The sequence below is a fragment of the Grampus griseus genome (assembly GCF_964374135.1).
Source record: "Grampus griseus genome assembly, chromosome: 5".
NCBI lineage: Eukaryota > Metazoa > Chordata > Mammalia > Artiodactyla > Delphinidae > Grampus > Grampus griseus.
The window spans coordinates 27882171-27903828 of record NC_138998.1 but is presented as its reverse complement, the minus strand read 5'-3'; the positions used below and the strand labels follow the sequence as shown (position 1 = coordinate 27903828).

The 21658-nt window shown below is 45.5% G+C and overlaps 1 protein-coding gene and 1 pseudogene across 2 annotated transcripts; both read left to right on the top strand.

Moving 5' to 3' along the window:
- Positions 1 to 10462: 10462 nt before the first annotated feature.
- Positions 10463 to 11325, top strand: LOC309823102 (proline-rich protein 23C-like; annotated as a pseudogene). Its single transcript has one exon. The product of its transcript is annotated as a proline-rich protein 23C-like (transcript).
- An 8757-nt stretch (positions 11326 to 20082) lies between these two features.
- On the top strand, positions 20083 to 20874 carry LOC309823010 (proline-rich protein 23C-like; the record flags this gene model as incomplete). The annotated part of the gene is made up of 1 exon (XM_082655123.1): positions 20083 to 20874. One exon carries the CDS (start codon positions 20083 to 20085, stop codon positions 20872 to 20874), a length of 792 nt encoding a protein of 263 aa, XP_082511249.1.
- Positions 20875 to 21658: the final 784 nt, after the last annotated feature.

Here is a 21658-nt window from a genome sequence, read left to right as displayed (position 1 = left end):
TATGTATTGTCCTTTCTTCTTTCTTGTAACAGTGTTTAAAGTCTATTTTGTCTGATATGAGTATTGCTACTCCAGCTTTATTTTGATTCCATTTGCATGGAATACCTTTTTCCATCCCATCACTTTCAGTCTGTATGCATCCCTAGGTATGAATTGGGTCTTCTTGTAGGCAGCATGTATACAGGTCTTGTTTTTGTATCCATTCAGCTAGTCTATATCTTTTGGTTGGAGTATTTAATCCAGTTACATTTAAGGTAATTACCTTAATTATGTATGTTCCTATTGCCATTTTCTTAATTGTTCATGTTTGTTTTTGGAGGTCTTTTTTCTTCCCTTCCTCTTTTTTTCTCCTCTCTTGTGGTTGGATGACCAACTTTAGTGTTGTGTTTGGGTTGCTTTTTCTTTTTTAAAAAATAAATTTATTTATTTATTTTTTGGTGTGTTGTGTGTTCGTTGCTGAGCGTGGGCTTTCTCTAGTTGTGGTGAGCACAGGCTACTCTTCATTGCGGTGCACCAGCTTCTCATTGTGGTGGCTTCTCTCGTTGGGCAACACAGGCTCTAGGCACATGGGCTTCAGTAGTTGTGGCTCGTGGGGTCTAGAGTGCACGCTCAGTAGTTGTGGCGCATGGGCTTAGTTGCTCCACAGCACGTGGGTTCTTCCTGGACCAGGGCTCGAACCCATGTCCCCTGCATTGGCAGGCGGATTCTTAACCAACTGTGCCACAAGGAAGTCCACTTTTTCTTTTTTTTGTGTGTATCTACTATAGTTTTTTGGTTTGCTGTTCCCATGAGGTTTTGTTATAGTAGTCAATACATGTACAAGGTTGTTTTAAGTTGCTGGCCTCTTTCTTGTCTGGAGAAGTTCCTTTAGCATTTGTTGTAAAGCTCGTTTGGTGGTGCTGAATTCTTTTAGCTTTTGCTTGTATGTAAAGCTTTTAATTTCTCTGTTGAATTTGAATGAGAACCTTGCTGGGTAGAGTATTCTTGGTTGTAGGTTTTTCCCTTTCATCACTTGAAATATTTTGTACCATTCCCTTCTGGCCTGCAGAATTTCTGCTGAAAAATCAGCCAATAACCTTATGGGGATTCCCTTGTATGTTATTTGTTGCTTTCCCTTGTTGCTTTTGATATTGTTTCATTGTATTTAATTTTTGTCTGTTTGATTAATACATGTCTCACCACGTTCCTCCTTGGGTTCATCCTGTATGGGATTCTCTTCACTTCCTGGACTTGAGTTAGTGTTTTCTTTCTCCTGTTAGGGAAATTTTTGGTTATAATATGTTCAAATATTTTCTCAGGTCCTTTCTCTTTCTCTTCTCCTTCTGGGACCCCTATAATGTGAATGTTGGTACATTTAATATTGTTCCAGAGGTCTCTGTGACTGTCTTCATTTCTTTTCATTCTTTTTTCTTTATTCTGTTCTGTGGCAGTGATTTCCACCACTCTGTCTTCCAGGTCACTTATTCGTACTTCTGCCTCAGTTATTCTGCTATTGATTCCTTCTAGTGTATTTTTTACTTCAGTTATTGTATTCATCTCTGATTGTTTGTTCTTTAAGTCTTCTCTCTCCTTGTTAAACATTTCTTTATCTTCTACATCTGTGCCTCCTTTCTTTTGATGATTTTGGATCATCTTTACTATCATTACTCTGAATTATCTTTCAGGTGGATTGCCTATCTCTTCAGTTGTTCTTGTGGGTTTTTATCTTGTTCCTTCGTTTTCAGCATACTTCTCTCTTGTCTCATTTTGTCTTTGTGGTCTCCTTTCCACAAGCTGCAGTATCGTAGTTCCTCTTGCTTCTGGTGTCTGCCCCCTGATGGGTGAGGTTGGTCCAGGGGCTTCTGCAGGCTTTCTCTTGGGATGGACTGGAGCCTGCTCTCTGGTGGGTGGAGCTGGGTCTTTTTCCTCTGATGGGCAGGGCCATGTCAAGGGGTGTGTTTTGAGGTGGCTATAAGCTTAGTACAACTTTAGGCAGCCTGTCTTCTGATGGGTGGGGCTGTGTTCCTGTCTTGGTGGTTGTTTGGTCTCAGGCTTTGCAGCACTGGAACCTACAGGTTGTTGGGTGGGGCCTGGTCTAGGTACTGAAATATGGACCTCTGGGAGAGCTCATTCTGATCAATATTCCCTGGGGCTTCTTCTACCAGTGTCCTTGCCCCCACAGTGAGCTATAGTGGAACTTTGCCTCCCCAGGAGACCCTGCAAGAGTTGTAGGTAGGTGTAGCCCAGGTTCCTATGAATGTACTCCTTTGTGCTGGGTCCCAGTGCACGTGAGACCTTGTGTGCACCCTCCAAGAGTGGAGTCTCTGTTTCCCTCAGCCCTGTGGAGTTCCTGCACTCACACCCTGCTGGCCTTCAAGGCTAAGTTCTCTGGGGTTCTTCCGTCCAATGCCAGACCCTCAGACTGTCTTGGAGGGCTATTTTATGTGGAAACATCCCTGTATAGGCTGTGTGATTTTTTTTGTGTGTGTGTGTGGTACGCGGGCCTCTCACTGTTGGGGCCTCTCCTGTTGCGGAGCACAGGCTCTGACGCGCAGGCTCAGCGGCCATGGCTCACGGTCCCAGCCGCTCCACGGCATGTGGGATCTTCCCGGACCGGGGCACAAACCTGTGTCCCCTGCATCGGCAGGCGGACTCTCAACCATTGCGCCACCAGGGAAGCCCAGGCTGTGTGATTTTAATGTTTTTTGGTGTGTGGGTTGTTTTTAGTATAGATGTCTGCCACCCGTTTCCTCAGTGTATGCTGGCCATTATCCCCTTTATAGGAGGTGTGACTAATGTCCTGGTGACCAGAGCCTGAACTGGATATTGAGCAGTGCCTCCCCTTTGCTCTGTGTTTGTCACTGCCATGTCAGAGGTGGGGTCTGCTCACTAGTTGTTGGAGTAGAGGCCCACGGATCGGTTTCTTAGCTGTGTTTCTGATCTGTGGTGTGAGGTAGGTGGGAGTGGAGCATGCCCACTGTGAGGGAAGCCACTGAGTATTCCTCCTCTGGAGCTGTTCACCAGTGGGTGTGCTCTATTGTGTCACCATTCATGCATTGTGCGAGCTCTCAGATTACACTATTGTTGGCACTGCTCTCGGCCCCACCTTAACTGTGGGTATGCCAGTTGGCCCTGGTGTCTCAGACATTGTTTTCACCATGCCACCAGGGTAGATCCACTGAAGTCAGGACCTAGGGTTGTAGTAATCATGGATCTGGACCTGCTGTGGGCACTACGGTGGCAGCTCAGATGCTGGCCTGGCCCAACCCCACGTGGATGTGCCCACAAAGTCTACAGCTGCTAAAGCTAGACCCGTCTTGGCTGTGGGAGCACTTGTCGTCCATTCAGATGTTTTTATGTGCTGAGTTTACAAAACCAGTCACGGGGGTGTCAATTCACAGTTTGCGCAGCTGCAAGGAGAGAATTCAGCTTTTCATCCTTAGTTGCATGGTCCCTGGGGCTCAGCTGTGGTTTCTGCCCCACCTCTGTGTGTGGGCCACCACAGAGGTCTGCTCCCGAGGCTGCCCTGGAGCACACAAGTCTGCTCTGGCAAGGAGGGGGCGCAGAGGTGGTGGTGGCTGGGGTCGCAGCAGCCCTGGTGGGGACGGGGCATGCAGGTTAGCTCGTGGCTGTGGGTGTGAGAGAGCTGACCCCAGCAGGGGCTCTTCTTAGTGCCAAGGAAGGCAGGGGCTGGAGCATAGGGAGAAGGCTGCAATGGCGGCCCCTCCCCTTGCGTGGCACTCAACAATGGCAGTTCACTTCCATGATAGTCGGGGTTTCCTCCTCAAGCATTCCAGGTTGTGGATTTCCTCACTCTCCTTTCCTCAGGCTGTCTCCTCCCAGCCAACAGCAGTCCTCTCCCCGGGTTTGCTTTCCAAACACCATGTTCCAGCACCCAGCTCCGTCTGCAGCATTGGACACACATCTCAGGATGGGGCACGAAGGGCTCTGGCACGGACCATCTGTGTAGGTCTCATTCTGTCTTGCCTGACACAGATCGGTTGCTCTGCTGTCCTCCAACATCCCTGAAGCACCCCTTCTGTCCCAACTGATCTCCCCGCTAGTGAGGGGGCTTCACTGACTGTAGGAACCTCTCCTCTCCTTCAGCTCCCATGCCAGAGGTGCAGCTCCCATCCCGCTTCCTCTCCTCTTCCTTTCACCTTCTTCTTTCTTTCATCCTAACTGGTATTACAGGGCTTCTTCTTGTCCTTTTAGGCATCCAGGGTCCTCTGCTAGTGTTCAGCTTGTGCTCTGTGAGAACTGTTCCATTTGTAGATGTATTCTTTTGTTCTTTTTGTCTGTTTGTTTTGGCTGCGCTGCATGCAGGATCTTAGTTTCCCGACCAAGGATAGAACCTGTGGCCCCTGCAGTGGAAGCACGGACTCTTAGCCACTGGACTGCCAGGGAAGTCCCTGTAGATGTATTCTTGATGCATTTTTGGGGAGAGATGAACTCCACGTGCTCCTACTAATCTGCCATCTTGACCCCTGGTTCCTTGTTTTTTTCAAAAACATTTTAATTGAAGCATAGTTGATTTCCAATATTGAGTGAGTTTCAGGAGAACAACATAGTGAATTCTTTTTCCACTATATTACATTATGGGTTATTACAAGATAGTAGGTATAATTCCCTGTGATATACAGTAAATGCTTTTTGGTTATTTTTTATGTATAATAGTTTTTATCTGTTAATCTCATACCTAATTTGTCCTGTCTCTCCTCTTGTCGCATTTGGTAACCACAAGTTTGTTTTTAGGGCTGTAGGTCTGTTTCAGTGTTGCATATGTATTAGTTTGCATTACTTTTTACATTCCCCATGTAACTGATAACATTCATTGTTTGTCTTTGCTGTCTCACTACTACCACAAAGCATAATATTGCCTAGGTCCATCTACATTGCTGCAAATGGCAGAGTTTGAGTTTTAGTTAGGGCTGAGTATTATTCCGTTGAGGGTGTGTGTGTGTGTGTGTGTGTGTGTGTATGTGTGTATGTATCCTAATTCTTTTTACCTGTCAGTCTGTGGATGGGCACTAGGGTTGCTTCCATGCTTTGACTATTGTCAACGATGATGCTATAACATACGGGTACATGTATCTTTTCCCGTGAGTGTTTTCAGGATATATATGTTTAGGAGTGGAAAAGCTGGATGACGTGGTGTTTCAGTTTGTATGCTTTGAGGAAACTTTATGCTGTTTGCACAGTGGCAGCCCCAATTGCCATTCGCACCAACAGTGTACGGAGCTTCCCTATTCTCCACCTCCTTGCGAAGATTTCTTATTTGGAGCCTGTTGGATGCTAGCCAGTGTGACAGGTGTGAGGTGATATGTCATGGCTGTTTGGATTTGCATTTCTCTAATGATTAGTGATGTGGAGCATCTTTTCAGGTGCCTGATAGCCATCTTCCTGTCATCTTTGGAAAAAGAAGTATATTCCGATATTCTGCCTATGTTTCGATTGGGTTGTTGGTTGGTTGGTTGGTTGGTTTTTCTCCTATGGAGCTGTATGAGCTGTTTATACGTTTGGATTCACCCCTTGTCGGTCATTTCACCTGCAGATATTGTGTCCCATTTTTAGGTTGCCTTTTCGTTTTGTCGATGGTCTCCTTTGCTGTGCGAAAGCTTTGAAGTTCAACTAGGTCCCGTGTGTTTAGGTTTGCTTAGATGACTTTTGCCTGAGGAGACAGATCCCTTGGCAAAGAGAGTGCTACGATTTATGTCCAAGAGTGTTCTGCCAGTGTCTCATCGAGGAGTTTTAGGGATTCAGGTCTCACCTTTAGGTCTTTCACCCATTTTGAGTTCAGGTTTGTGGAAGGTGTGTAGAAATGTTCTAGTCTCATTGTTTTCCATGTAGGTGTCCAGTTTTGCCTGTACCACTTGTGGAAGAGACTGTCTGTTGTCAGTTGTGTACTCGTGCCTCCTATGTCATCAACTCATTGACTGTAGCTGCCTGGGTTTACTTCTGGGCCCACTTCTGGGCTCTCTTTCCTTTACCATTGAGCTCTGTGTCTGTTTCTGTGCCAGTACAAGGCTGTTTTGATTTCTGTAGCTTTGTAGTTTGGTCTGAAGCCTGGGAGCGTGGTAGCTCCAGCCGTCTTCTTTGCTATGGCCATGCTGGGTCTATGCTGGGTCTTGTGTGCCTCCCTACAAATTTTAGAAATATTTGTACTAGCTCTAAGAAAGACGTCATGGGTATTTTGCTAGGTATTGCTTTCAGTCTGTAGATTGCTTCAGGTAGTATGGCCATTTGAACAGTCTTAATCCTTGCAATCCCAGAGCTTGGGCTGTCTTTCCATTTCTATGTATCATCTTCTATTGGGTTTGTCAGTGTTTTATAGTTTTCAGAATATAGGTCTTTCACCTTATTGGTTAAGTGTATCCTGAGGTGTTGAATTCTTTTAGGTGCGATTTGAGAAGGCATTCTTCTTCTCATATTTTCTCTTTTTCTTTCAGGGAGTTCCTTCATTTTTTATGGAAAAGCAGTATGTTTTTGTGTATTCATCTTGTACGCTGTGAGTTTGTGGAAATCTTTTTAGTGCTGATACTTTTGGCATGGTGAATTTAGTGTTTTTCTATTTCCAAAGTATTATGTCATCTGAAAATAGTGACAGTTCTCCTTCTTCATATCAAATATGTATTCCCTTTATTTCATGGTTTTACCTCATTTCTGTGGCTAGGACTTCCAATACACTTTTTTTCCCATTTTAAAAATTAATTTTTATTGGAGTATATTTGCTTTACAATGTTGTGTGAGTTTCTGCTGTACAGCAAAGTGATTTAGATATACATATACATATATCCCCTCATTTTTGGATCTTCTTCCCATTAAGTCACTGCAGAGCAATGAGTAGAGTTCCCTTTGCTATACAGAATGTTCTCATTAGTTATCTATTTTATACATAGTATCAATAATGCCAGTACTCTTATTAATAGAAACTGCAAGAGGGGCACTACTGTTATTCTGCTTCAGGCAAATACAACAGGGTTGCTGTACAAGAAATGTTTGAAGCTGCCCTTTGTTATACAACATTTTCATATAAAAGCCTGTATTGTGTGTTAGAAAAAGTCTCTCCAATGAAAGGTAGAAGGGACAATGTACTTTGCTGATGACAATACCAAATCGCAATAAGCTCTAACATATTGCAGAAGAAGACCCACCATACTTTGCCATTCCAGGAAGAAAACGAATTCCCTGTGTTAAGTTTGTAAATATTGATACATAGAAAAGCATTTTCTCACATCAATAGTGGATTAGTAGTTTGTGGGGAGTTGAAGGGAGCTACAGCTTTAACTATGCTGTTTAGATTTTCTAAAATATACATCCAGGTATTATTCCTAAGGTGAATAAAAATAAATAGGAATTTGAAAAAGCTAGTTATGCATTCTTGGGGAATAACAGAATGGCCCTCATTAGAGCCAACGTCAAGAGTACTGTCAGGCTGGTGCCCTGGACCTGTGCCTTAGCGTCTCAAATGGTGGTACAAAGCATTCACTGTGCCCAGATGACCAATGTTGCAAAAAGTCCTGAGTCTCACTCGGTGATATCCGTCTTGTGCCTGGCTTCCTGTGCCCAAATTCTCTCACTTTTCCTCTCCCAGTGGCACTGTAGAGAGCCATCTTGTACCCTACCCAGGACCAGGATTTATTTGCTAATTGTGTCCCACAGTGGTTCAAGCAGTTCATACTGTTGGGATAGTCAGTATTGATTGACACCAAGAAAGCCCAATGAGTGGGCCTGATAAACCACCCCGACGTTATTTAGGCGTCTAGAGTAAACAAAAATAAGGCAGAAGGAAAGGTATCTGATCTGGTGCACAGCAAGCCATTTCTGAATTACATAGAGGTTATGCCATGAAAACACCTGGACCAGTACTTTCTAACAGATCAGACCCCTTTTTAGGATGATGATGATGATATTGGTTACTATTCATTGGATGTTGGTTACATGCCAGGCACTGTTCAAGATTCTGAGAACAGGGCTTTACACTGTGAAGTTGGAAAGGCAGATTATAAACATAATAAGCAGTGAATAGCTACTATTTACTAAGCATTTACCGTGTTCCAAGAACATTTTACATACATTATCTCACAACCCCCCTGCACACTAGATGGCATTCTCCCCACTTCACACGTAGGAAACTAAGGTTAGAGAAATGAAAGGACTTCCTGTGATCACCCAGTTATAAAGGGGCTGACCCGAAGAGGAAATTGGGAGTGTCTAAGCCAGGCCCCCAGTAACTGCCTTTGTTTCAGGACAGGACCACATTTCCTTGGGAGGGGAGCTCACAGTGAGGATTCACAGGGCCCAGGACAATGATGAGCCCAGATGTGAGACTATTGAGGTCAGGAGAGCTGTGGACAAGAGGTGGCAGCAGGCTGGGACAGGAGCCGCCATGTTCAGGGCCCCATCCCTGGCCAGGCCAACAGCCCCGAGCCCCACCCTGTGTCCTGGCCAAGTTTGGGTTCCTCCTTCTGGCCCCTAAAACACAGCATGTTCACACTCACTCTCCTGAATGGAGCCCCTGTTATTCCCTGACCATGGTACGTTCAAGTGTTGCCCACAGAATTCTCCAGGACCAAATTAGTTGTTTCCTGAAAGCTCCCTAACATCTCCCCCCACCTCCCCACCCCACCCTCTGTCCAAACAATAGGAGCACAGCAGCTGCTCCCATCACCTGGGAACATAGAGATGGGTGTCAGCGACATCACATTCACCCCATGAGAACTCAGGTTCCTGGCAGGGCCCGCCAAGCCAGTGTATGGCCCCTGAATGTTCCCCTCAGCCAGAGTCTTGACCTAAGCAGGGGAATTTCTTGGCCAGCAGCCAGAAACATGGGACATGCAGCCATGAGTGAATACAGGCAGTAGCATAGGGGAAACCCCTCAAGGCAGGCCCAGGAAGTTTGAGTTCTCTTCATGACGTTGTCACCAACAAGCAGGGACATGATGTCAACCGTAAATCTCTCTGTTCCTGAACCTCTAAAATGCTGAATGAAAACAAGTTCAGTGACCTTAAACTTTCTCCCCAAACAGAATCTTTGTGCAGGTGCATACAAGGAATTTTTATGCCCGTGGCTCCCGGAATTCTGATCATTGGATTTGGGATGTGGCAAAGAATCTGCATTTTACACTAATTGGCCAGAGAAGGCCCATGTCTGCCAATTCACAGATCACTAGCTTAAATGCCCATCAAGGGAAGCCTGATTTTAACAGAATTCTGTACAAAGGAATGCTATGTGGCCCTAAAAATGAGAACATACAAGCTATTTTATAAAAAGGGACAAAGTGAGCAATCACATGGTTGAAAGACAGGGAAGGAAATGTTTGACATTACTCTGAAACCACATGAAAGTATTACCCATTCCAAAGAAATTATAGAGTGTTTTCTCTTATTAACTCTGGATAAGCTGTTGGGACACACCTTCCCTTTACCAGTACCATCTGCCGGTAGACTTACCTTTAAAGTGACACCCAGATCAAAGGCGCTGCCGCCTGCATCATCTTGAGGGGAGCCCGATGCGTCAGACCCAGATCTGCTAGTTCCGGGCTCTAGCCAATTGCTTCTTCCTTTGGCATGACCTTTTCATCGTTTGTCAATTGGACTACAACAGATACACCTCTCAAGTGTAGTGTAGGTCGATTTAGAGAATGTGAACTGTTGGTTTAGTTAATGGAAGTATAACAATGACCATCATGCTAAACTGATAGATATATAAGTTGATCCTGCAGTGACTGCAATTAAGACCCTCAATCCTAACATCTCTTTCCCTTTCGACACCGCTGGGAGGATCTGACAGTCATTAACAACCCAGGTAAACAGAAGCTTAGGGATGCCATCCCCAACACACTCCACTTTTGGACCAAAAGAAGATAAAAGGTCACTTCCAGGGCGAGGTCTCAGGGGACAAGGGAACTGCATCTCACTGTCCTGGTGCAATGTTCCACTGGTGGGACTTGAAATTTAATCGGTTTTCTGGCTGAGGATTTCTACATCTGATGTCAACACGAGGAAAGCCAAGAATTCGACACAGGAAGCCAAGTCCTAGAGCCGCACGATTGCTCCGCCCCCCTGAGGCCTATAAAAGTATTTCTCTAGAGTAAACCTCCCACCACTGCCAGGGCTATTTGGCAACACAGAGGCCTCCACGTCTAGGGGCGGAGCCTAGGAAGGGGCGGGGCTTAGCTTGAGGATGCTTTGCGACTCAGGTTCTGCCGGCATCACTCACAACATCCTTAGCCCACTCCTGCGCAAACCACTCCACGTGAGGACCTGAAGATTCACACACGCAAAGCCAAGCCCAGCAGCTCCCCTAGAAGCCAGGACCGAGAGGGGCCCCCTGAGCTCCGGAGTTTCGAACCGCATTGCCTAGTCTTGCACCACAGAGACCTGGCCCGCCTCAGCTGTCAACCAGGAGTCACTGCCTGCAGGACCGACTCCACCTCGCTCTTTGCCTGGCCCAGGGAGCGCCGCCCGCGCCGCCATTGAGATGATGGGCAGCCGGCCCCGCAGCCCCAGCGCCTCCACTGCGGACCGGTGGGGACCGCATCCTGTAGGACCGGGCCCTGCCAAGCGCCGCTAATGGAGGATACCGTGGGGCCCGAGTCCAAGTACAAGGCGGCGCCCAGCCTGGACAACCTGACCTGGCCCCCGACCGTGGACACGCTCATCTTCGTGGTGGTCCTGCCCGCCGGCTGTGCCCTGCACGTGCCCCTGGACGACGTCGACGTAGTACTGGAGCCCGAGCCAGCGTCCGTGAGGCAAGTGTCTCTCGGAGATCGCATCCCTAAGGCCCTGGTGGGCTCGGGCATCCAACACCCCTTGGGACAGGGCCTGGAACAGGGTGCTTAACTGAGTGCTCCCGGGGAGTACCTTGCCCTGGAGCAGTGATTCTTGTGCGCAGCTGTCCCAGAGATCTCCTGCCAAGAAGAGGCCAAAGAGGAGGATGCGGACACGGATGCTGAGTTCCTGCCACCCGGGATGGATGCCACAGCCGGCTCCGTTGCTGGGCTCCGCCCTTCCACTGGAAGTGTGCCTGGCTTCGACCTGTTGGGCCTAGTCTCAGAGCCGTCCCCTTGGACCCCCAACCCCAGTCCAGAGAGACGCTCTCACCACGACGACAACCTGGACTTGCACCTTCTGGAGCCCTTCACCGACTCACCGCTCCAACCTATACCTCCCTCTCCAAGTCCAGGTCCTCACCAGCGTCCCCAACGCCCTCATGGTCCTCCCCGCAAGACCCAGAAATGCCTGTTCCCTGAATCAACTGCCTCCCACAATTCCTGGCCAACTCAACGGGGACCAGGAGAGAGTCTTCTGATATTGGCTGTGTGTACCTTGCACACACCGTAAGAATCATATGAACAGATGCTTTATGGATGCAGGCTGCACTGCAGAATTCTGATCAGTGACTGACTAAAACACCTGAAAGGAAGCTCACCCGGGCAAAGAAAAGCCACTTGAAATACAGTCTGCTTCCTTACAACCAGACTGCTCCTTAGATTTTCTCTAGGGCGGTCACTCTTAAGCAGCTCTACCCCCCTCCACCTCACAGTTTGCTTCAAACTTAAGCGACAGCACTTTTCTCTAAAAAGCCATCCTTTCCCAGGCACCCTACCACTGCCCCTTCCACTCCTTTTCTGTTCGGTAGAGTAATTGCTAAATTTCTTTTGTCTACATGGTTTTGTCCCTAGTGTCCGTGATAGTTTGACTACCCTCTGCCCATTGTGAACTTTTTTGGATGTTTTTCCCTCCTGAGATGAGTCATGCTCTGAATAATGGACTGTATTTTGGAAAAATAATAATTATATTTGAAATTTTATGTCTCCTTTTTGCTAAGGCTGGGGCAAGTCAATGGAAACCTTTTACAGACTTCCTTGTTCTTTGAAAAAACTAGATCATATACACATTGTGTTAGGACTAAATCACAAGGGAAATTTAGATCTTTTAACTCTTGATCAACAACCAGGGAAAAATACAAGGGGGCTCCAGTGTACTCCAGGGGCATGACTGTCCAGGTATGTTGTTGTCCTCTGCAGGTAAAAGCAAAATCGTATTGACTGTCCTGGTCTAGAGGCACACGAAAAAAAGGCAGAGCAAAGATTCATTAGAGTGAAGCAAGTGGCTTCATGTGGAATTGATGACAGGATGGTATTTGGGTTAATTTCTGTCAGGTAGTGAGGTATACATATTTTGTCAATGGCCTTAAGGTCTTGAATAAATCAAAATCCTTCATTTCTTGCTAGATGAGAGTGTTACAAAGGTAGTGCATGGGAAGACCTTTGTAGAAGGCATTCAACTATACATTTCAGCTCTTCTTTTGGCATCAAGGGATATTGTGGGAAGTTTGGGTAATGGTTTTGTAGAATGTATCTGAACTTTAATAAGTTCTGCTCCCATTATCTTTTCTACGTCAGTGAAATTTCTAACTCATAAAGGTCAGATGTTGTGTCAAGACATTTATCTGGAGTATCTATCAAATATAATGCGGAATGTAAAGGTATATTCACACCAGATACAATTGATTATGAATAGAGAACTCATCTCAAAACTCAAGAAATAGTCCCTCTGGTGTGCTTCTAATATAACGGTTCTATGTGTAAAGTTAAGTTCTACCTTGTTAGATTGGCAAGTGTGTTGTCATGGAGCAGGAAGGAATGTTTCCAGTCAGAGGGCTCAAGGGTTACATATAAAGGCTGGGAGACAGGGAAAATCTGTGCATTATTTGAAATACTGATCACGTGTGTGGGACGTTTACACCAAAGAAGAGGCTGAGCAAAGGAGGCAGTGTTTATTACAGAAAGAGTAGCAGTTGTATTGATGGACTTACACTACTAAGTTTCAAATCTTACTCAAAAGATACAGTAATCAAGACAGTGTGCTATTGGCACATGAATAGTCATACAACAGGTCAATGGAATAGAATTATGAGTCAGAAACAAATCTTTACATTGATGGTCAATTTAGTTCTGACAAAAGTGCCAAGACAATTAAATGTAAAAGGCATAGTCTTTTTTAACAATTGAGTCATCACATTCAAAAAAACCCTTAAACTATTAGTTGACACCATACCCACACACAAAACCACAAACTGGATCAAAGATGTAGATGTAAAAACTAAAACTATTAATTTCTTCAAAAAAAAGGGGGGGAATCTTTATGACCTTGGTTGGGCAGAAGGTTCTTAGATACAACACCAAATTTACAATCCATTTTTTTTTGGGTGGTACGTGGGCCTCTCACTGTTGTGGCCTCTCCCATTGCGGAGCACAGGCTCCAGACGCGCAGGCTCAGTGGCCATGGCTCATGGACACAGCCATTCCACGGCATGTGGGATCCTCCCGGACCGGGGCACGAACCCGTGTCTCCTGCATCGGCAGGCGGACTCTCAACCACTGTGCCACCAGGGAAGTCCCTACAATCCATTTTTTAAACTTGGTATTTTGAGAGTCAACAAAATTTTAAACACATGCACATCAAAAGTCATTAAAAAATAAAAAACTTTTAAATACACCTAAAACTAATATAATGTTATATGTCAATTATATCTCAATGAAACAATGGAGGAAAGTCCATACAATGGGAGAAAATATGTGCAATCACATATCAGAATCCAGAATATTGTATCCAGAATATATAAAGAACTATTACAGCTCAAAAATAAGGCAAATGAGAGAATTTTTAAATGGAGAAAAGATTTGAATAGATATTTAACCATAAAAGATACACAACATAGGCTTAGCTAATACACTCATGAGAAGATATTCAATGGCATTAGTCATTAGAGAAATGCAAGTTAAAGCCATGATGACATACCAAAACACACTCACGAGAATGTTTATAATCAAAAAAAGACAGACAATACCAAGTGCTAGTGAGAATGAGGAAAGAGTGAAACCCACATGCATTGCTTATGAGAACGTCGAACTGTACAGCCATTTTGGAAAACCATTCCATGGGTTTACTTTTAAGTGGAACATAAACTTGCCATTTGACCCAAGAATTCCATTCCTTGGAATCTGTGCAAGAGACCTGAAAACATATGTCCCCAAAAAACACGTATAGGAGTGTTCATAGCAGCATTACTTATAATAGCCCCCAAATAGAAATAATCCAAATGTCCAAATACTGATGAATGTATGGAAATGCAAATGTGGTATTTCCATACAAGAGATACTACTCCTCAAGTAAAATGAAAGAACAACATATACAACATGCTACAGCATGGATAAACCATGAATAACAGCTACTACAACAGGAATAAACTACCAAAACAGTATATTAGCTGAAACAAGCCAGATGCAAACGACTACACATTGAATGATTCATTTCTATGAAATATCCAGTAAAAAGGCAAATTTATAGACAGAGGCAATCAGCGATTACCTTGGTCTGGGGTTTTGAGAAATGATTTAATGCAGATAGGCATAAGGGAACTTTCTGAGGTAATGAAGATGTTCTAAAACTGGCTGTGGTGATGATTACCCAACTCCATAACTTTACTAATAACATTAAATTGAAAAAAGAAAAAATAACATCACCTGTAAGGAACAAATGGATATGATGTGTCTCCAGAGAAAGACACAGGATTACTTATTAGTATTCAAGGCAAAAATATTTATATAATTTTACGCTTATCATGAGGAAACATCAGAGAATCTCAAATTGAGGAACACTAAGAAATCACTACCTATAATTTTCAAAAATATTAATGGCTTGAAAAACAACAGAAGGCTAAGGAACTATTCCAGAAAAAAAGTTAACTAAGGAGACATGACACCTGAAAGAAATGCATGATCCTGACATGCATCTTATAGGCAAAAAAAAAAAAAAAAGAAAAAAGAGAAAAAGGGGGGTGGTTAATTGGATGAAAGTAGACCAAAGGTACAAACTTCTACTTATAGGATAAATAAATACAAGGGATGTAATGTATAGCACACTAACTATAATTAGCACTGCTGTATGTTATACACTAAGGTTAAGAGAATAAATCTAAAGAGTTCTCATCACAAGAAAACATTCTTTTTCTATTTCTTTAATTTTGTATACCTATACGAGATGAGGGACCTTAACTAAACTTATTGTGGTAATCATTTCATGATGTGTATAAGTCAAATCATTATCCTGTACACCTTAAACAAACAGTGCTGTGTGTCAATAATATCTCAAAGCTGGAAGGAAAAATAATAGCAAATTTAAAATTTTTAAATAGATAGAGATATTTAATAAAGGATATTGTTAATATAATTGACAAAATTGGAAAATGGACTATGGATTAAAGCATGGCAGCAATATTAAATGTTTTAAAATTTGATAACTGTTCTAAAATATATATGAGAGAATATTCGTGTTAGGAAATACACACTGAGTAATTCTGGAGAAAGGGTCTGAATATATACAACTTACTCTCTAATGATTCAAGGAACAAATATTTATGTATGTGTATTTTTATCTGTCTATATAAACATACATATCCTGTGGTCTTTCTGAGAGACAGGAATAAAGAATGATAAAGCAAATGTGGCAAAGTGTTAAAAGTTAATACAGGAAGGCTTCCCTGGTGGTGCAGTGGTTGAGAGTCCGCCTGCTGATGCAGGGGACACGGGTTCGTGCCCCGGTCTGGGAGGATCCCACATGCCGCGGAGCGGCTGGGCCCGTGAGCCATGGCCGCTAAGCCTGCGCGTCCAGAGCCTGTGCTCTGCAATGGGAGAGGCCACAGCAGTGACAGGCCCGCGTACCGCCAAAAAAAAAAAAAAAAAAAAGTTAATAGAGGATAAATGAGAATTCTTTATATTGTTTTTGCACTGTTTCTATAAGTTTGGAAATATTTCAAAAGAACGCATTAAATATTCAATAAAACAGGAGGAGATTGATAATTCTTTGACATGACATTTATTTCTGAACAATATACTTAATAGGCAAACAGTAGCAGGAGTCCCACCAAAGTCTAGAACAAGAAAAGATGCCACTTTTCCAATAATATTTGACATTGTACTGGCGATACTAGCCAACAAAATCAGACAAGAGAAAGAAATTAGATGTTTAAAATCTTAAAGGGAAGAAAAATAAGACCATTTGCAAACCATATAATTGTAAAACTAAAAAAAATAACTGAAAAAAATAAGAGAATTCCATAAGAAAGCTGAATTCACAATTAAGATACAGAAATCACTGTCTGTCACTTATAACACAGAAGCTAAAGTCCTTGGTTAAAAAAAACAAAAAAAGCCAAACTGCATTTGGCTTCAGCCTCAGCCTTTAAAAGCCCAAATAACTACTTCAGTGACAGTTTTGTCATTCTTAAAATAGTAAATGATTAATAATCGTGGGACAACACAGGCCATCATCGTATCAAATCATTGGGATAGCATCACTAATTCAATGCAATTCGCCACTCAGTAACATGTTCAGGAAGTAAAGAAAGCACAACATAATATACCAGAATTACCAGTATTACTGTGAGGTAAGCAGAGAGTGAGTGGGCCAGTACCTCATTCTGCTTCAGGCAAAGACAGGTGTTGCTGTACAAGAGATGTTTGAAGCTGCCTTTTCTTATACAACATTTTCATGTAAAAGCCTGTTTTGCATGTTGGAAAAGGTCTCTCCAATTAAAGACAGAGGGATAATGTACTTTGTGGATGACAATACCAAACAGCAATAAGATCCAACATATTGCAGAAAAAGACCCACAATACTTTGCCATTCGGGAAGAAAACAAGTCCTCTGTGTTATGTTTGTAAGTCCATAGAAAAGGATCTTGTCACATCAATACTGGATTGGCAGTTTGTGGGGAGTTGAAGGGAGCTCCAGCTTTAACTATGCTGTTTAGATATTCTAAAATATGTATTCAGGTATTTTTCCTAAAGTGAATAAACATAAATAGGAATTTTTTAAAAGCTAGTTATGCCCACTAAAAAAAAAAAAAAAAGCTAGTTATGCATTCTACGGGGATAGCAGAGTAGCCCTCAACAGATGGACGATTGGCAGCCATCTTGTAACCTACCCAGAACCGGGATTTATTTGCTAATTCCGCCCCCACAGTGGTTCAAGTAGTTCATGTTGATTGGATAGTCAGGTTGGAATGACACCAAGAAAGCCCAATGAGTAGGCCTGATAATCCATCCTGACAGTCTTTGGACATCTTAGAGTAAACAAAAATAAGGCAGAAGGAAAGATATCTGATCTGGTGCTTGGCAAGCCATTCCTCAATTTTATAGATGTTATGCCCTGAAAACACCTGGACCAGTACTTTCTAGCATATCAGACCCCTTTTTAGGATGATGATGATATTGTTTACCATTCACTGGATGTTGGCTACATGCCAGGCACTGTTCAAGATGATGAGAACAGGGCTGACAATGTCAAGTGGGAAAGACAGTAAATAGTTACTATTTACTAAGCACTTACTGTGTTCCAAGAACATTTTACATACATTATCTCACAACCCCCCTGCAGAGTAGATGGCATTCTCCCCGTTTCACATGTAAGGAAACTGAGGTCGGTGAAGGTGAAATGACTTGCCCGTGCCTGACCATGGGCATTCCCTGGTGGTCCAGTGGTTAGAACTCCAAGCGTTCACTGCAGTGGGGACGGGTTCAATCCCTGGTCGGGGAACTAAGATCCCAGAAGGCCTCGCCGCACGGCCAATTAAAAGAAAGAAAGAAAGAAAGAAAGAAAGGGGCTGACCAGAGGAGGAAATCAGGTGCGACTATGCCAGGACCCCGGTAACTACCTTTGTCTCAGGACAGGACAACATTCCCTTGGGAGGGGAGCTCACAGTGAGGATTCACAGGGCCCAGGACAATGATGAGCCCAGATGTGAGACTACTGAGGTCAGGAGAGCCGTGGACAAGAGGTGGCAGCAGGCTGGGACAGGAGCCGCCACATTCAGGGCCCCATCCCTGGCCAGGCCAACAGCCCCGAGCCCCACCCTGTGTCCTGGCCAAGTTTGGGTTCCTCCTTCTGGACCCTAAAACACAGCATGTTCACACTCACTCTCCTGAATGGAGCCCCCAATGAACATTCCCCGACCATGGGATATTCAAGCTTCGCCAACAGAATTCTCCAGGACAAAAGTAGTTGTTTCCTGCAAGCTCCCCAACATCTCCCCACCCCGCCCTCTGTCCAAACAACAGGCGCACAGCAACGGCTCCCATCACCTGGGAACATAGAGGAAGGTGCCAGTGGCATCCACATTCACCCCACGAGAACCCAGGTTCCTGGCAGGGCCCCCTATGCCAGTGTACAGCCCCTGTAAGTTCCCCCAGCCAGCATCCTGACCTAAGCAGGGGAATTTCTTGGCCCGTGGCTGAAACACCGGAAGTGCAGCCAGGAGAGTGGATGCAGGCCAGGAGTGTAGGGGAAACCCCTCAAGGCAGGCCCAGGAAGTTTGAGTTCCCTTCATGACTGTCACTAACAGGCTGGGACGTGACCTCAACCATAAACTGTCCTATTCCTGAACCCCTCAAATGCTGAATGAAAACAAATGCAGTGATCTTAAACTTCCTCACAAAACAGAATCTTTGTGGAGGTGCTTAAGGAGAATTCCTACGCCCATGACTCCAGGCATTCTGAGCAGTGGTTCTGCGATGCAGCAAAGAATCTGCATTTCACACCAATTGGCCAGAGAAGGCCAGTGTCTGCCAATTCACAAACCAGTAGCTTGAACACCCATCGAGAGAAGCCTGATTTAAATGGAATTCAGTACAAAGGAATGCTATGTGGCCCTCAAAATGAGAACATATAAGCTATTTTGTAAAAAGGGCCAAAGTGAGCAATCACGTGGTTAAAGGACAGGGAGGGAGATGTTTCACCTTCCTCTGAAACCATATGAAAGTATTACCTATTCCAGAATCATTATTGGATGTTTTCTCCTATTAACACTGGTTAGGCAGTCGAGCCACACCTTCTCTTGGCAACCACCTTCAGGGATCTGACAGTCATTGACATCACAGGCAAGGAGAGGCTTAAGGATGTCATCCAAAAATTCACCTCACGTGGATAGACCTAGAGTCTGTCATACAGAGTGAAGTAAGTCAGAAAGAAAAAGACAAATACCGTATGCTAACATATATATGGAATTTAAGGGAAAAAATGTCATGAAGAACCTAGGGGTAAGACAGGAATAAAGACACAGACCTACTGGAGAACGGGCTTGAGGATATGGGGAGGGGGAAGGGTGAGCTGTGACAGGGCGAGAGAGAGGCATGGACATATATACACTAACAAACGTAAGGTAGATAGCTAGTGGGAAGCAGCCGCATGGCACAGGGATATCGGCTCCGTGCTTTGTGACCGCCTGGAGGGGTGGGATAGGGAGGCTGGGAGGGAGGGAGACGCAAGAGGAAAGAGATATGGGAACATATGTATATGTATAACTGATTCACTTTGTTATAAAGCAGAAACTAACACACCATTGTAAAGCAATTATACCCCAATAAAGATGTTAAAAAAAAAATCACCTCACTATTGGACCAAAAGAAGTTAAAAGGTCACTTCCAGGGCGAGGTCTCAGGGGACGAGGGAACTACATCTCACTGTCCTGGTGCAGCGCTCCACTGGTGGGACTTGAACTTGAATAAGTTTTCCGGTTAAGGTTTTCCGTATCTGAGGTCAACGCAAGGAAAGCCAGGAACTCGACCCAGGAAGCCTAGTCCTAGAGCGGCACGATTGCTCCGCCCCCTTGAGGCCTATGGAAGTATTTCTCTAGAGTAAACTATCCACCACAGCCGGGGCTACTGGGCAACACAGAGGCCTCCACTTCTAGGGGCGGAGCCTAGGAGGGGGCGGAGCTTAGCGTGAGGATGCTTTGCGACTCAGGTTCCGCCGGCGTCGCTCCCAACATCCTCGGCCCACTCCTGCGCAAACCAGTCCACGTGAAGGCCTGAAGATTCACACAAGCAAAGCCGAGCCCAGCAGCTCCCCTAGAAGCCAGGACTGAGGGATCCCGAGAGGCGCCGCCAGAGCTCCGAAGGCTCCTCTTTCGTCCCGCAGTCCTGCGCCCCACCGCCCTGCTTCGGCCTCCCCTGTCAAACCGATCTGTCACTGCCTGCAGGACCCAGCCCTTCCTCGCCTTCTGCCAGGCCCCAGGCCCGCGGCCACATTGAGAAGATGGGCAGCCGGCCCCGTAGCCCCAGCGCCTCCCCTGCGGACCGGTGGGGACCGCATCCCGGAGGACCGGGCCCTGCCAAGCGCCGGCGAACGGAGGAGCCCGCGGGCCCCGAGTCCAAGTCCAAGTCCAGGGCGGCGCCCAGCCTGGACAACCTGACCTGGCCCCCGACCGTGGACACGCTCATCTTCGTGGTGGTCCTGCCCGCCGGCTGTGCCCTGCACGTGCCCCTGGACGACGTCGACCTGCTGCTGGAGTCCGAGCCAACGTCCGTGCTGCAAGTGTCTCTCGGTGATCATATCCTCATGCTGGTCCCTGCGGCCCTCCTGGGCCCGGGTGTGGAAGGCCCGTGGGGACAGGGCCTGGGACGGGGCGCTTTCCTGAGCCGTCCCGGGGAGTACATGGCCCCGGAGCCGGGATTCTTGTGCGCAGCTGTCCCAGAGATCGCCTGCCAAGAAGAGGTCAACGAGGAGGATGCGGATGCTGACGCCGACTTCCTGCCGGCTGGGACAGATGCTGCTGCAGTCTCAGTCGCTGGGCTCCACCCCTCGGCTGGATGTATGTCTGGCTTCCACCTGTTGGGCCAAGCCTCAGAGCCGTCCCCTCGGACCCCCAACACTAGTCCAGAGAGACGCTCTCCTCACCACGACGACAACCTGGACTTGCACCTTCTAGAGCCCTTCCCTGACTCACCACTCCAACCTCTACCTCACTCTCCAAGTCCAGGTCCTCACCAGCGTCCCCAGCGCCCTCATGGTCCTCCACGCAAGATCCGGAAATGCCTGTTCCCTTAATCAACTGCCTCCCACAATTCCTGGCCAACTCAACGGGGACCAGGAGAGAGTCTTCTGATATTGGCTGTGTGTACCTTGCACACACCGTAAGAATCATATGAACAGATGCTTTATGGATGCAGGCTGCACTGCAGAATTCTGATCAGTGACTGACTAAAACACCTGAAAGGAAGCTCACCCGGGCAAAGAAAAGCCGCTTGAAATACAGTCTGCTTTCCGACAGCCAGACTGCTCCTTAAATTTTCTCTAGGGAGGGCACCCTTAAGCAGCTCAACCCCCCTCCCATTCGCTTCAAACCTAAGCGCCAGCACTTCTCTCTAAAAAGCCATCCTTTTCCGGGCACCCTACCGCTGCCAATACCCCTGTTCCCCCCAACCCCCTTAATAGAGTAATTGCTAAATTTGTTTTGTTTACAGGGGTTTGGACCTAGTGTCCAGACTAGTTTACAACAACCCTCTACCCAGTTTGACCGTTTCTGGATGGCAGCTCTAGCCCCTTTGGGGGAATCTAGCCAGTAGTTGTATGTGGACAAATCTTTGTTGGATACAGAACACAGGATGGGGAAAAATGATCAGGCGCCCTCCTCTTTGTGAATGAGCAGGTTGGCAAATGGTTTAACTTTATTGCTGGGTTTGGGGTGGTATTTTCCCAAAAGAGCCAACTGTTTTCCATTCTTCTTATATTCTTTTAATATATTTCTCTTGTCCTGGAAAAGTTTGTAATTCTAAAGATTCTGTGTTTTATACTTCTAAGATCCCAAATAGGTTTTGTACATTACTACTAG